This window comes from Salmo trutta, chromosome 11, assembly GCF_901001165.1.
Source record: "Salmo trutta chromosome 11, fSalTru1.1, whole genome shotgun sequence".
Lineage (NCBI taxonomy): Eukaryota > Metazoa > Chordata > Actinopteri > Salmoniformes > Salmonidae > Salmo > Salmo trutta.
The window spans coordinates 15,771,400-15,785,493 of NC_042967.1; the positions used below are offsets into that span (position 1 = coordinate 15,771,400).

The following is a 14,094-nucleotide window of genomic DNA, read 5'->3' on the forward strand; positions in this document are numbered from 1 at the left end:
GAGCGAATACAAAATAAAAACAGCAAGAATCGTACTACGAATGTTTGTAATTTTTGTAGAAACATTGTTTATGAGATTTGATCAGGCATAGAAAATAAAGACATGCAGATAAAGTAAGATACCTGTTATATCCTTTGGTTTGTCAATATAAACACTAAGCAATAGATACATTTAACCAAAAGCTACTAACACCGGTTTATTGGTAAGCAAGGTTGCAATGTTTACAAATCATTTTGACAGCTGAGCTTCGTCGCTGAAAAATGACGTAATCGGTCACGTTATCTCAGCTGCTCACAGCATCCCGTGAAAGAGAAGATTCTGCAAAATAAAATACAAATAAAATCTATGGTCAGAATTTTTGGGATATGAGGACAGACGTTCACTAAATGTAAGTGTTCATTCAAATTTTGAAAAGTCGTTGCAGTTTTATTCATTCAAAGTTTTCAGCATACTGCATCCCTTATTGTACAAGCTAACTGCAGCACTGTCGCTTGCTTTCGATTTAGTTAGCTGCCTGTATCCACTTTTACTGTTTACAAACCGGTTAGGTGCCTCCCTAAATACACTATTAGGTAATGCTTGTACAATATGACAAAGTAAATGAAGTGGATATGAAAGTGTGTGGTAACCATTCTTTTGTGTTATATCTTAAGTTATTTCTGCGTTTAAAAGCTGTGATATAACTTCTATTTTAGCTACATTGCACCTGTTATGTTTAGATATAGTTTCAAATTAAAATGAGTGTTTGTAAACATGAACCAAACTGTTCATCATTTGTTTCACTGCCTCTAATGTCTCTGTGTTTTCCATAGGGTGTGTGGGTTGGTGGAGCTGTCAACTGTGAGTCTGAAGTAGACACTGGAGCAGTGAGCAGTCATGAGGCCACTGAGAGACGCCCAGCTAGGGGCCTTCACCTTCTTTGCCTCGGCTCTCCCCCACGATGTGTGCGGGAGCAACGGCCTCCCCCTCACCCCCAACTCCATCAAGATCCTGGGCCGCTTCCAGCTGCTCAAGACCATTACCCACCCCAGGCTCTGCCAGTACGTAGACATCTCCAGAGGGAATCATGGTAGGACTACGCATCTCTGTCTGTTTGTCAATGGGTCTTCTGGGTCCTATTCTTGATACGGTGAAAATACATCACTCCCTCAACCTACCTTCCTTGGAGTAAAAGTGATCTGAATGCACAGAATACACCAATGGTAAAGCACTGATAGGCCTATTTAAGTGCTATAACTGGAATGGTGAAAGATCAAATCAAATTTTAATGCGAGTGTAGCGAAATGCTTGTACTTCTAGTTCCGACCGTGCAGTAATATCTAACAAGTAATCAATCAATTCCCCAACCACTACCTAATACACATATCTTAAGGGGTGAATGAGAACATGTACATATAAATATATGGATGAGCGATGGCCCAGCGGCATAGGCAAGGTGCAATAGATGGTATAAAATACAGTATATACAAATGATATGAGTAATGTAAGATATGTAAACATTATTAAAGTGGCATTGTTTAAAGTGACTAGTGATCCATTTATTAAAGTGGCCAGTGATTGGGTCTCAATGTAGGCAGCAGCCTCTCTGAGTTAGTGATTGCTGTTTAGCAGTCTGATGGCCTTGATAGAAGCTGTTCTTCAGTCTCTCTGTCCCAGCTTTGATGCACCTGTACTGACCTTGCCTTCTGGATGGTAGCGGGATGAACAGGCAGTGGCTCGGGTAGTTGTTGTCCTTGATGATCTTTTTGGCCTTCCTGTGACATCGGGTGCTGTAGTTGTCATGGAGGGCAGGTAGTTTGCCCCCGGTAATGCGTTGTGCAGACCGCACCACCCTCTGGAGAGCCTTGCGGTTGAGGGCGGTGCAGTTGCTCTACCAGGCTGTTATGCAGCTCGACAGGATGCTCTCGATTGTGCATCTGTAAAAGTTTGTCAGGGTTTTTGGTGACAAGCCAAATTTCTTCAGCCTCCTGAGGTCGAAGGGGCATTGTTGATCCTTCTTCACCAAACTGTCTTGTGTGGGTGGATCATTTCAGTTTGTCTGTGATGTGTACACCCAGGAACTTAAAACTTTCCACCTTCTCCACTACTGTCCCTTCGATGTGGATGGGGGGGTGCTCCCTCTGCTCTTTCCTGAAGTCCACGATCATCTCCTTTGTTTTGTTGACGTTGAGTGAAAGTTTGTTTTCCTGACACCACACTCCGAGTGTCCTCACCTCCTCCCTGTAGGCTGTTTAGTCATTGTTGGTAATCAAGCCCACTACTGTTGTGTCGTCTGCAAACTTGATGATTGAGTTGGAGGCGTGCATGGCTACGCAGTTGTGGGTGAAAAGGGAGTACATAAAGGGGCTGAGCACGCACCCGTGTGGGGCACCAGTGTTGAGGGTGAGTGAAGTGGAGATGTTGTTTCCTACCTTTACCATACGTCAGAAAGTCCAGGACCCAATTGCACAGGGCAGGATTGAGACCCAGGGCCTCGAGCTTGGAGGGTACTATGGTGTTGAATGCTGAGCTGTAGTCAATGAACAGCATTCTTACATAGGTATTCTTCTTGTCCAGATGGGATAGGGCAGTGTGATTGCGATTGCATCTGTGGACCTGTTGGGGCGGTATGCAAACTGAAGTGGGTCTAGAATGGCCGGTAAGGTGGAGGTGATATGATCCTTGACTAATCTCTCAAAGCACTTCATGATGACAGAAGTGAGTGCTACAGGGCAGTAGTCATTTAGTTCAGTTCTCTTTGCCTTCTTGGGTACAGGAACAATGGTGGCCATCTTGAAGCATGTGGGGACAGCAGACTGGGATAAGGAGCGATTGAATATGTCTGTAAACACACCAGCCAGCTGGTCTGCACATGCTCTGAGGACGTGGCTTGGAATGCCGTCTGGGCCAGCAGCCTTGCGAGGGTTAACACGTTTAAATGTTTTACTCACGTCAGCCACGGAGAAGGATGGGGGGGAGGGGGGAAGTCCTTGTTAGCGGGCCGTGATAGTGACACTATATTATCCTCAAAGCGGGCAAAGGTGTTTAGTTTGTCTGGAAGCTTGATGTTGGTGTCCGTATCGTGGCTGGTTTTCTTTTTGTAGTCCGTGATTTCATGTAGACCCTGCCATGTGTCTCGTGTCTGAGCCGTTGAGTGTCTGCATTTTGTCCCTGTACCAGCATTTCGCTTGTTTGATTTCCTTGCGGAGGGAATAACTACACTGTTTATATTCAGCCATATTCCCAGACCTCTTTCCATGGTTAAATGCGGTGGTTCGCGAGTTCAGTTTTGCGACAATGCCGCCATCCATCCACAGTTTCTGGTTAGGGTAGGTTTTAATACTCCAATGCACTTCCTTATAAACTCACTCACCAAGTCAGCATATAGATCGATGTTGTTCTCTGAGGCTGACCGGAACATATCCCAGTCCGCGTGATCAAAACAATCCTGAAGCGTGGCTTCCGATTGGTCAAAAATCAAATCAAATCAAAATCAAATCAAATTTATTTATATAGCCCTTCGTATATCAGCTGAAATCTCAAAGTGCTGTACAGAAACTCAGCCTAAAACCCCAAACAGCAAGCAATGCATGTGAAAGGAGCACGGTGGCTAGGAAAAACTCCCTAGAAAGGCCAAAAACCTAGGAAGAAACCTAGAGAGGAACCAGGCTATGAGGGGTGGCCAGTCCTCTTCTGGCTGTGCCGGGTGGATATTATAACAGAACATGGTCAAGATGTTAAAATGTTCATAAATGACCAGCATGGTCAAATAATAATAATCATAGTAGTTGTCGAGGGTGCAACAAGCACGTCCGGTGAACAGGTCAGGGTTCCGTAGCCGCAGGCAGAACAGTTGAAACTGGAGCAGCAGCATGGCCAGGTGGACTGGGGACAGCAAGGAGTCATCATGCCAGGTAGTCCCGAGGCATGGTCCCAGGGCTCAGGTCCTCCGAGAGAAAGAAAGAAAGAGAGAAAGAGAGAATTAGAGAGAGCATATTTAAATTCACACAGGACACCGGATAAGACAAGAGAATACTCCAGATGTAACAGACTGACCCTAGCCCCCCAACACATAAACTACTGCAGCATAAATACTGGAGGCTGAGACAGGAGGGATCAGAAGACACTGTGGCCCCATCCGATGATACCCCCGGACAGGGCCAAACAGGCAGGATATAACCCCACCCACTTTGCCAAAGCACAGCCCCCACACCACTAGAGGGATGTCTACAACCACCAACTTACCGTCCGAAGACAAGGCCGAGTATAGCCCACAAAAATCTCCGCCATGGCACAACCCAAGGGGGGGGCGCCAACCCAGACAGGAAGACCACGTCAGTGACTCAACCCACTCAAGTGACGCACCCCTCCCATGGACGGCATGGAAGAACACCAGTAAGTCAGTGACCTGTAATAGGGTTAGAGGCAGAGAATCCCAGTGGAAAGAGGCCTGCGTTGAATGGTTCTAGTCCCTGGTACATCCTGTTTGAGTTTCTGCCTATAAAACGGTAGGAGAAAGATGGCGTCGTGGTCGGATTTGCCGAAGGGAGGGCAGGTGAGGGCTTTGTATGCATCGCTGAAGTTAGAGTAGCAGTGATCGAGTGTATTACCCCTGCGCGTAGTGCAATCAATATTCTGATAGAATTTAGGTAGCCTTGATCTCAAATTTGATTTGTTTAAAATCCCCAGCTACAGTAAATGCAGCCTCAGGATTACAGTTGCAAAGGGTCTGAAACTTTCCGGGAAATTTCCAGAATTTTTCTGGAAATTTTCCATGGGAAGTTGAGCCCGGGAATTTGGGGAATTTTCCTTAAATCATCAAAAAAGTTAGCTTATAACAGTGAACCTTTTTTTGTGGGATACACATAAGTCAATTCTAGGTCTTGTGGCATATTTTGGTTAAACTATCCCCAATTCAATGGAATTGCAACCCTCTGCATGCACAGTGCATTCTTCCATCACATGTACAGCTGATTCTCAAGATATTGCACACTAATGAGATGCTATTGAGCCCACACTACTACACTGTCTGAGCCAAGGACTACATGCTTTCTGGTAAGTTTTGATTACAATACTGGGTTGGGTGAATATATTTTATACGACAAACATTACTTTTTGTTAACTAGTAAATAGTAGCCTACAGCAAAGTTTGTTTAAATCATTTCTAACTTAACAATTTCTGCTAGTTAGTTTTTGCTACCATGTGGGTTTTAGCTTGCTTGAGCCTCCTAACTGAGGAGTGTTAATTCACCAGTTTCCATAAAAGCTGTGTACATTTGCATATACTGTGCCAAATCATATGTGAAGAATGCAACAAAGATGCAGAATCATCTGGCCAAGTGCTTAAAGTTCCCTCAGCGCACACAAGAAGCAACCTCTGACAAAAGTCCCTCTACTTCTATTCAAGGTGGAAATGATGAATCAGACACCTTACTGATCGTAACAGCTCATGGTCCTCAAGGAATCAATGTTTTTTTTGACTCAATGGAGGAATGTAGTCAGAGAAATGCTGATGAATGTCTTGCTCAAGCTGTGAAAGGAACTTCTTCACCTCTGGTGCTTACAGGCAATGTGTATTGGAAGAGATTTCTGAATGTTCTTCGCCCAGCATACACCTCTCCAACCATACATGCTTTATCTACACATTTTGCTGGATGCAGAGTTCAACAGAGTTCAAGTGAAGGTCAAGCTAATTGTAGAGAAAGTGGATGGGTGGTCGAATGTTCGTGGGCAAGGAATAATTAACTACATAATCTCCACCCCTCAACCTGTACTCTACAAGAGCACAGACACAAGGGACAACAGACACATTGCACATCTCTACATTGCAGATGAGCTGAAGGCAGTCCTCAATGACCGTGGACCACAGAAGGTATTAGCACTGGTGACAGACAATGCTGCGGACATGAAGGCTGCTTGGTCTAAAGTGGAGTCCTACCCTCACATCACACCCATTGGCTGTGCTGCTCATGCATTGAATCTGCTCCTCAAGGACATCATGGCACTGAAAACAATGGATACACTCTAGAAGAGAGCCAAGGAAATGGTTAGGTATGTGAAGGGTCATCAAGATAGCAGCAATCTACCTCACCAAGCAAAGTGAGATGACTAAGAGCACCACATTGAAGCTGCCCAGCAACACCCGTTGGGGTGGTGTTGTCATCATGTTTGACAGTCTCCTGGAGGGGAAGGAGTCTCTCCAAGAAATGGCCATATCACAGTTTGCCGATATGGACAGCCCCATCAAGAGGATCCTCCTGGATGATGTATTTTGGGAGAGGGTGGTAAGCAGCCTGAAAACGCCAGAAACCTATAGCAGTAGCCATTGCACAGATTGAGGGAGACAGTGCCATCCTGTCTGATGTTCTGATGCTTGCAGATGTAAGAGCAGAAATCCGTACTGCCCTGCCCCCTTCACTGTTGCTCCAAGCAGAGGAAACTGCAGTTCTGAAATACATCAAAAAGCGTGAAGACTTCTACCGGAAGCCCTTACTTGCAGCAGCGTACATGTTGGACCCCAAGTATGCTGGCAAGAGCATCCTGTCTGGTGCAGAGATCAACAAAGCCTATGGTGTCATCATTACCATGTTTCGCCACCTTGGCCTGGATGAGGGCAAGGTTCTTGGCAGTCTGGCGAAGTACACTTCCAAGCAAGGGCTTTGGGATGGAGATGCAATATGGCAGTCTTGTCAACATATCTCATCAACCACCTGGTGGAGGGGCCTCCATCATCCTCCAAATCCCACCAACATCAGCCGCCTCAGAGCGCAACTGGTCCTTGTTTGGGAACACAAACACCAAAGCATGCAAAAGGCTGACCAATACAGGCTGACCAGGTTGAAAAATTGGTGGCCATCTGGGCAGATTTGAGGCTTTTTGAGCCTGACAACAAGCCATCCTCATCAAGGTTGGAAAGTGACAGTGAAGATGAGGCCTCGGAGTCTGATGTTCAAGAGGTGGACATTGAGGAGGTCCAGGGAGAAGACATGGACGCCTGAGATGAAGACAACCAAAGCTTTCGTTTCTAGACTATCATTTTACAGTTGTATGTTGAAAATGTTTTTGGGAGATGCGATGGATCATTGGGGATCATTCAATATTTCCTTTTGTTGTTCAGCGAAATCATCCCATGTGAAGAGTCAACTCATGTAATTAAAGTTCAATTCGAAACTAAATTGTTTACGGATTTCTTTTGGAAGGATTTAATCATTTGCAATTATGTCTACTTATGATAAGGTAAAAGGTTTATGTTTCTGTCTCCATATGATATGGTAAATATATCCAATGCAAAAAAAACATCTACATTTAAATGGTATTAATATTAATTAGCATATTTCCGTTAATTCCCACAAAGTTTCCACTTCTGAATATTCCCCAAAATGTGCAACCCTACTCAGGATATATGGTTTCCAGTTTACATAGAGTCCAGTGAAGGTCCTTGAGGGCCGTCTTGGTGTCTGCTTGAGGAGGAATGTACACAGTTGTGACGAGAATTCTCTTGGGAGGTAATATGTCCGGCATTTGATTGTAAGGAATTCTAGGTCGGGTGAGCAGAAGGACTTGAGTTCCTGTATGTTGTTATGATTACACCATGAGTTGTTAATCGTGAAGCATACACCCCCGCCCTTCCTCTTCCCAGAGAGGTGTTTATCTCTGTCGGCACGATGCATGGAGAAGCCCAGTGGCTGAACCAATTCCGAGAGCGATATTTCCGTGAAACAGAGAATGTTACAATCTCTGATGTCTCTCTGGAAGGCAACCCTTGCTCGAATTTCGTCTATCTTGTTGTTAAGAGACTGGACATTGGCGAGTAGTATACTCGGGAGCTGTGGGCGATGTGCACGTCTACGGAGCCTGACCAGGAGGCCGCTCCATCTGTCCTTTCTGCGGCGCATTGTTTTGGGTCGGCTTTTGGGATTAGATCCATTGTCCTGGGTGGTGGTCCAATCAGAGGATCTGCTTTGGGAAAGTCGTATTCCTGGTCGTAATGTTGGTAAGTTGACGTCGCTTTTACGTCGCTTTCCAATAGTTCTTCCCGGCTGTATGTAATAAGAGGTCATTTGATGACTGCCTTCCTGGGGTAACAATGTAAGAAATAATACATAAACTAAATACTGCATAGTTTCCTAAGGACTCGAAGCGAGGCGACCATCTATGTCGGCGCCATCTTGAGTGACTTTGTAGTGGAATCCTTATTTTCCTCTATTCGACTGTATCTGGCTTTCAGTGATTTGTGAAGATGGGAAGAATACATGGAAAATCAGGTATACTGGTATCGTGACAACACTCCATTACCAGAAATATCCTAGTATTGGGAGGGTGGGATGGAGAGTGAAACTAAAGAGGACTAGGGTAGATTGGTACTGACGTGACAGACTGACAGCAGCTTTTAAATCAAATCCCTTTCCCTTTGGCATCTACTATTGTATATGACTGGTGTCCTATTAATATCAAATAAAATGTTATTCATCATATGCTTCGTAAACAACAGGTGTAGACTAACAGTGAAATGCTTACTTACGGTGTGCATTCAGAAGGAAGAGGGAACGGTGTGCATTCAGTGTATTCCAACAGAGCCTTGACCTTCCCTTTCTATTTGGAAAAACACCTAATAATCTTGTGTATTGTGTGAAAAGAGGCTGTTCATATTGACTTCATTGTGGTCATACCCATAAGTTTACATGTTGACTTGTACCCCAGTTTGTCATTTACAGTTGAGTAACTTCCTCACAGGTTATACCTCCTCAAGAGGCTCTCTCAGCTTTCAACAATGTCTCTGTTTTTTAGTAGTGTTTTCTGTTTCATCCGAGTCACTGTAAAATAACTGAATGTGTTTGGCAAACTCCAACTGCACAATCTAACTTCTTTCGCTTTTGTTTGCTATGCGTATTACCACAATAATGTGTTTTATTAAAAGTCTCAACAAAAAACAGAAATCATCCCAAATCCACAATATGCAGATTTTATTGGACACTGTAATGTTGACACATTAATGATTTTTGGCCATAGTATACACAGTACTGTCATTATGGACTTCCTGAGTTGTTAAAAGCTTACTTTTAGCCTGCTTTGTTTCATCCTTTTTTATACCCAGATGTTTTATAGTCATGGCTAGAAGCTTATGTCAAAAGTATATATATTTTTTGTGCATTTTATCTAACCCTAACCCTTTTCCTAACCATTACCTAATTCTCCAAACTGCTGCGAAAGTTCTCCTAAGCTGCTAAGAAAAGTCAATTCTGACATGAACTGTATTCATTTAATCAAAACCATGTTTTAAGGTCCTGACCGCTGGACCCTTTGTCAGATTTTGTAGATAACATTTTGTTTTTCCATTTATTGTGTGGGCTGGGTGGATGGGAAGTTATAAAGGACTGAGTACAGCTTTAAAGCTTTGTAATTGCATATGTATGTTATCACAACACATGGCGCTAGCGTTTCATTTAGAAGATTCTTCTTGGCTATGTTTAACCAATCATGTTGTGGCTAAACCTTTAACTTAAAGGCACACTCCTTCATTGGAAAAACAACAAAATGACAGCCTTGCTGGGGGAAAAAATGGAGACCAAGCAGCAGACCATAAAACAAATGTTTTGAAATCACATATTAAACATCTAAAGCAATAAAATGCCAGGGCTGACCAATGTCATATTGATCTACCATTTCACACCTTTTCTTCTTCCTTCTTCCAGAACGACTTGTTGTTGTAACGGAACACTACGAAAGCAGTCTAAATGATTTCCAGAAACAGTTTCAAACTGTCAGGTAAGAATACACGTTTTTTTTTAATAGTTGCACTGGGTTGACCAACTGGCGGGCTAAATTTAGCCCAGCTGTTATTTTATTTAGGCCCCTAAGTTTTCTTATATAAAAAGGAAGTGTTATTTTATTTTGTATTTTTATTTTGGACATAAAAGGCTAAAAACACCAGCAAATCAGCTCCAAGTGATTTTAATTTTGGAATCTGTTCCGGAGTATTCCCACACGTTATAGAGAGATACTGTATATGTAAACGTATACAACTGCAAGCAAGGTTTGAAATGGCTGTTTTAGACAAATATTATATCTGTTTAGGATACTTGCGGTCAATTTGCAGTCTACAAATTATTTGTTTTTATGCACTGTCCAACGAAATGCTTACTTGCAGGTTCCTTCTCGACAAGGCAACAACAATAAGAAATAGTATAATACCCGAAGGCACTATATCTATATAGTACAATATTTACGCAATATGAAGACTATATATAGATATAGTATATTATCATTGTGCTATGTTATTAAATGTTAGGAGGACTCAGTTCTATATCTCTGTCAGTAGAATGATCATGGTTTAGCTGAACAAAGAAGAATAGCTTCATTACATCAGGACTAGGCTATGCACTACCCTTGCCATCTACTGGTTGACACCGATAATAACACAAACCTCTTCCATCTAAAACACTTACCGAATGAACTCCTCAACTCTACAGACCCGGCAGGGTCAAAATGACTACATATTTAGTACACACAATGACCTGTTGTAGCTTTGTTGGCTGGAAAACAAAGACACTCTGAGTAACATACATAACCTTTTTCAAGCCAAACACTACAGGTCCTAAAGCTACGCCCAAGTTCTATAATGTGTATATAATATTTCTCAGGCCTTGTCTGTCTGTTACAGCCCAGAGAGGGTTCTCCAGATAGCCTATGAGGCCTTGGAGGGACTAGAGTTTATGAACAAACATGGGATGGTTCACAGAGCCCTCAATGCACAGAATGTCCTCATGGACGGCAAGGTAGGTTACCTCCCTTCCCTATCAGTTGGGGTCTAATGGAAAGGCTTTTAACGCCGTTTGCCATTGTCATCTAGCCTGGCTAAACCTGTGCTCTCGTTTAAACAGGCTAATTGTCATCACGTTATTGATGCATTATTGATTTATCATAAGGCCATCAATACATTGTCATTTGTAACATTTGTAGGGCAAGGTGAAGCTGGCTAAGTTTGGGCTCTATTACATGACAGACCACGGGGCGGATGTGGACTTTCCTATTGGGTAAGTCCTGTTCATATCTAACCTCCCATGTACAACGACTGTCGATAGATGTGAAAAGCTATTACATTGTGACTGACATTAGATTAGGCAGTGAAAACACACTTATTTTACATTCTAGTCATTTACCAGACACTCTTAGAGCAACATACAGGAGTGAGTGCATACATTGGTGCCCCGTGGGAGTTGAAGCCACAGCCCTGGCCTGCAAGCGCCATGCTCTACCAACTCATCTATAAGGGTTAAAAGCAATACATGTTCCACTGTCATATAACTATGAAAAATGATGATGTGATAATGGAAGATTTGAACCTTGAACGTCTGGAACTTGTAGTACTGTGGATCTTCTGATAATGGAAGATTTGAACCTTGAACGTCTGGAACTTGTAGTACTGTGGATCTTCTGATAATGGAGGTCATAGGTCCCTCTGTGAACACAACACAGTATTTCATTGCTGTTAGTGAAATAGAATGCATTACTGTGACATGTATGCGTAATGGTCAATCTATTGTTTATCAAATCACATTTTGTCACTTGCGCCGAATACAACAGGTGTTGTACAGTGAAATGCTTACTTACAAGTCCTTAACCAACAATGCAGTTTTATGGAAATCCCTAAAAAAGTAAGAGCTAAGAATAACAAATAATTCAAGAGCAACAGTAAATAACAACAGCGGGGCTATATACAGGGGGGTACCGGTACAGAGTCAATGTGCTGGGGCCACCGGTGTCGAGGTAATTATGTACATGTAGGTAGAGTTATTAAAGTGGCTATGCATGATAATAACAGAGAGTAGCAGCAGGGGTGGGGGGGTCAGGCAATGCAAATAGTATTGGTAGCCATTTGATTAGATGTTCAGGAGTCTTATGGCTTGGAGGTAGAAGCTGTTAAGAAGCCTCTTGGACCTAGACTTTGCGCTCTGGTACCGCTTGCCGTGCAGTAGCAGCGAGAACAGTCTGATTGGGTGGCTGGAGTATTTGACCATTTTTAGGGCCTTCCTCTGACCCTGGCTGGTATAGAGGTCCTGGATGACAGGAAGCTTGGCCCCGGTGATGTACTGGGCCGTACGCACTACCCTCTGTAGTGCCTTGCGGTCGGAGGCTGAGCAGTTGCCATACCAGGCAGTGATGCAACCCGTCAGGATGCTCTCGATGATGCAGCTGTAAAACCTTTTGAGGATCTGGGGGCCCATGCCAAATCTTTTCAGTCTCCTGAGGGGGAATAGGTTTTGTTGTGCCCTCTTCACGACTGTCTTTGTGTGCTTGGACCATGTTAGTTTGTTGGTGATGTGGACGCCAAGGAACTTGAAGCTCTCAACCTGCTCCACTACAGCCCCGTCGATGAGAATGGGGGCGTGCTCGGTGCTCCTTTTCCTGTAGTCCACAATCATCTCCTTTGTCTTGATCGCGTTGAGGGAGAGGTTGTTGTCCTGGCACCACACGGTCAGGTCTCTGACCCCCTCCCTATAATCTGTCTTGTCGGTGGTCAGGCCTACCACTGTTGTGTCATCAGCAAACATAATGATGGTGTTGGAGTTGTGCCTGGCCATGCAGTCATGAGTGAACAGGGAGTACATTTACATTTACGTCATTTAGCAGACGCTCTTCTCCAGAGCGACTTACAAATTGGGAGTACAGGAGAGGACTGAGCACGCACTGCTGAGGGGCCCCTGTGTTGAGGATCAGCATAGCGGATGTGTTGTTACCTACCCTTACCACCCGGGGGCTGCCCGTCAGGAAGTCCATGATCCAGTTGCAGCGGGAGGTATTTAGTCCCAGGGTCCTTAGCTTAGTGATGAGCTTTGAGGGCACTATGGTGTTGAACGCTGAGCTGTAGTCAATGAATAGCATTCTCACATAGGTGTTCCTTTTGTCCAGGCGCGAAAGGGCAGTGTGGAGTGCAATAGAGATTGCATCATCTGTGGATCTGTTGGTGCGGTATGCAAATTGCATAGTGGGTCTAGGGTTTCTGGGATAGGGGTGTTGATGTCAGCCATGACCAGCCATTATGATATCCAGGTTTTGGATATTGAAGTAATCCTTTGTTTCAAGTACTGTAATAGATAGCTGAAGTCTTATCCAAAACCCAAAGGCCCTCATGTTTTAGAAAGTCTCTGTGGGTAATAGCCTGTTGTTGAATGGGGGAATGATTGTGTGTGTTCGCCGCTGCCTCTGATGTCCTATGTTATCTAGTCTCTAAGTAAAACATCTGGTTTGAAGATGAAATAAGCTTTATCTGTCTAGTGTTTACGGAGATTCCTTGATATGAAGCAATGTACTGTACATGCATCATTTAAACAATGACTTCAACGAAACAGGAAGTACCTGGAATATTTAGGTAGATTAATCATCAAAGTCTGTTCATTGTCAAATGTTATCTGTTGCAAACATGTTTCATTGAATTTAATTCAAGACAACCTCAATGCTCTCAAGTTTTCTATGCCTTGCGGGGTATTCAATTGACCTTTGACCCTCTCTCTGACTATCTCTGTCCACAGGTACCCATCCTATCTGGCTCCAGAGGTCATCGCCCAGGGCTCAGTCCCCCCTAGTGACCCCTCCCAGGGGGAGAACCCTCTTCCCTCGGGGCCCAAGACAGACGTGTGGTCCCTGGGAGTCCTGCTCTTTGAGCTGTGTGCAGTAAGCTCTCTTACACCACCATGTCTTGACCTAATGATTGATTGGTTGATTGAGCTGTCAATCAAATAGTCAGGACTGTCATTGACAGATGTTATATAGCCATTGAACTGAGGGTTCAAGTGAAGTGTGATATTGTGGTTAGGAGGAAGTCATTCTATCCTCATGTACTATCAACCTTTCATTCACAGGGTAGAAGACTACTGCAGAACATTGAAATAAGCGAGAGATTGAAATTCATCATCACCTTGGGTAAGTGAACGTGTTGCCATGTCCATCAGCCTGGTGAGCCACAGATTGGTTATGATGGGGTTGTTCACTGTTTATGGCATGGTGGTCTGTGTTTGTTGTTCTCAGGTTGCATTGACGACATAGTCACAGTCCTTGCAGAGGAGCACGGATGCTTGGATGCGATTAGGGTGAGTTTGAAATCAATCACAAGTCACT

At 43.8% G+C, this 14,094-nt stretch overlaps 1 protein-coding gene across 1 annotated transcript in view; it reads left to right on the plus strand.

The window, feature by feature from the left end:
- The first annotated feature begins 266 nt into the window (after nt 1–266).
- The window catches only part of LOC115202292 (TBC domain-containing protein kinase-like protein), a 70,426-nt gene continuing 56,598 nt past the window's right edge, over nt 267–14,094 (plus strand). Inside the window, 8 exon segments of the mRNA XM_029766354.1 lie at nt 267–388; nt 813–1,069; nt 9,672–9,744; nt 10,640–10,754; nt 10,939–11,012; nt 13,509–13,650; nt 13,839–13,899; nt 14,005–14,066. Coding sequence (XP_029622214.1) covers nt 877–1,069; nt 9,672–9,744; nt 10,640–10,754; nt 10,939–11,012; nt 13,509–13,650; nt 13,839–13,899; nt 14,005–14,066 — 720 coding nt within the window. The 5' untranslated portion in view covers nt 267–388; nt 813–876.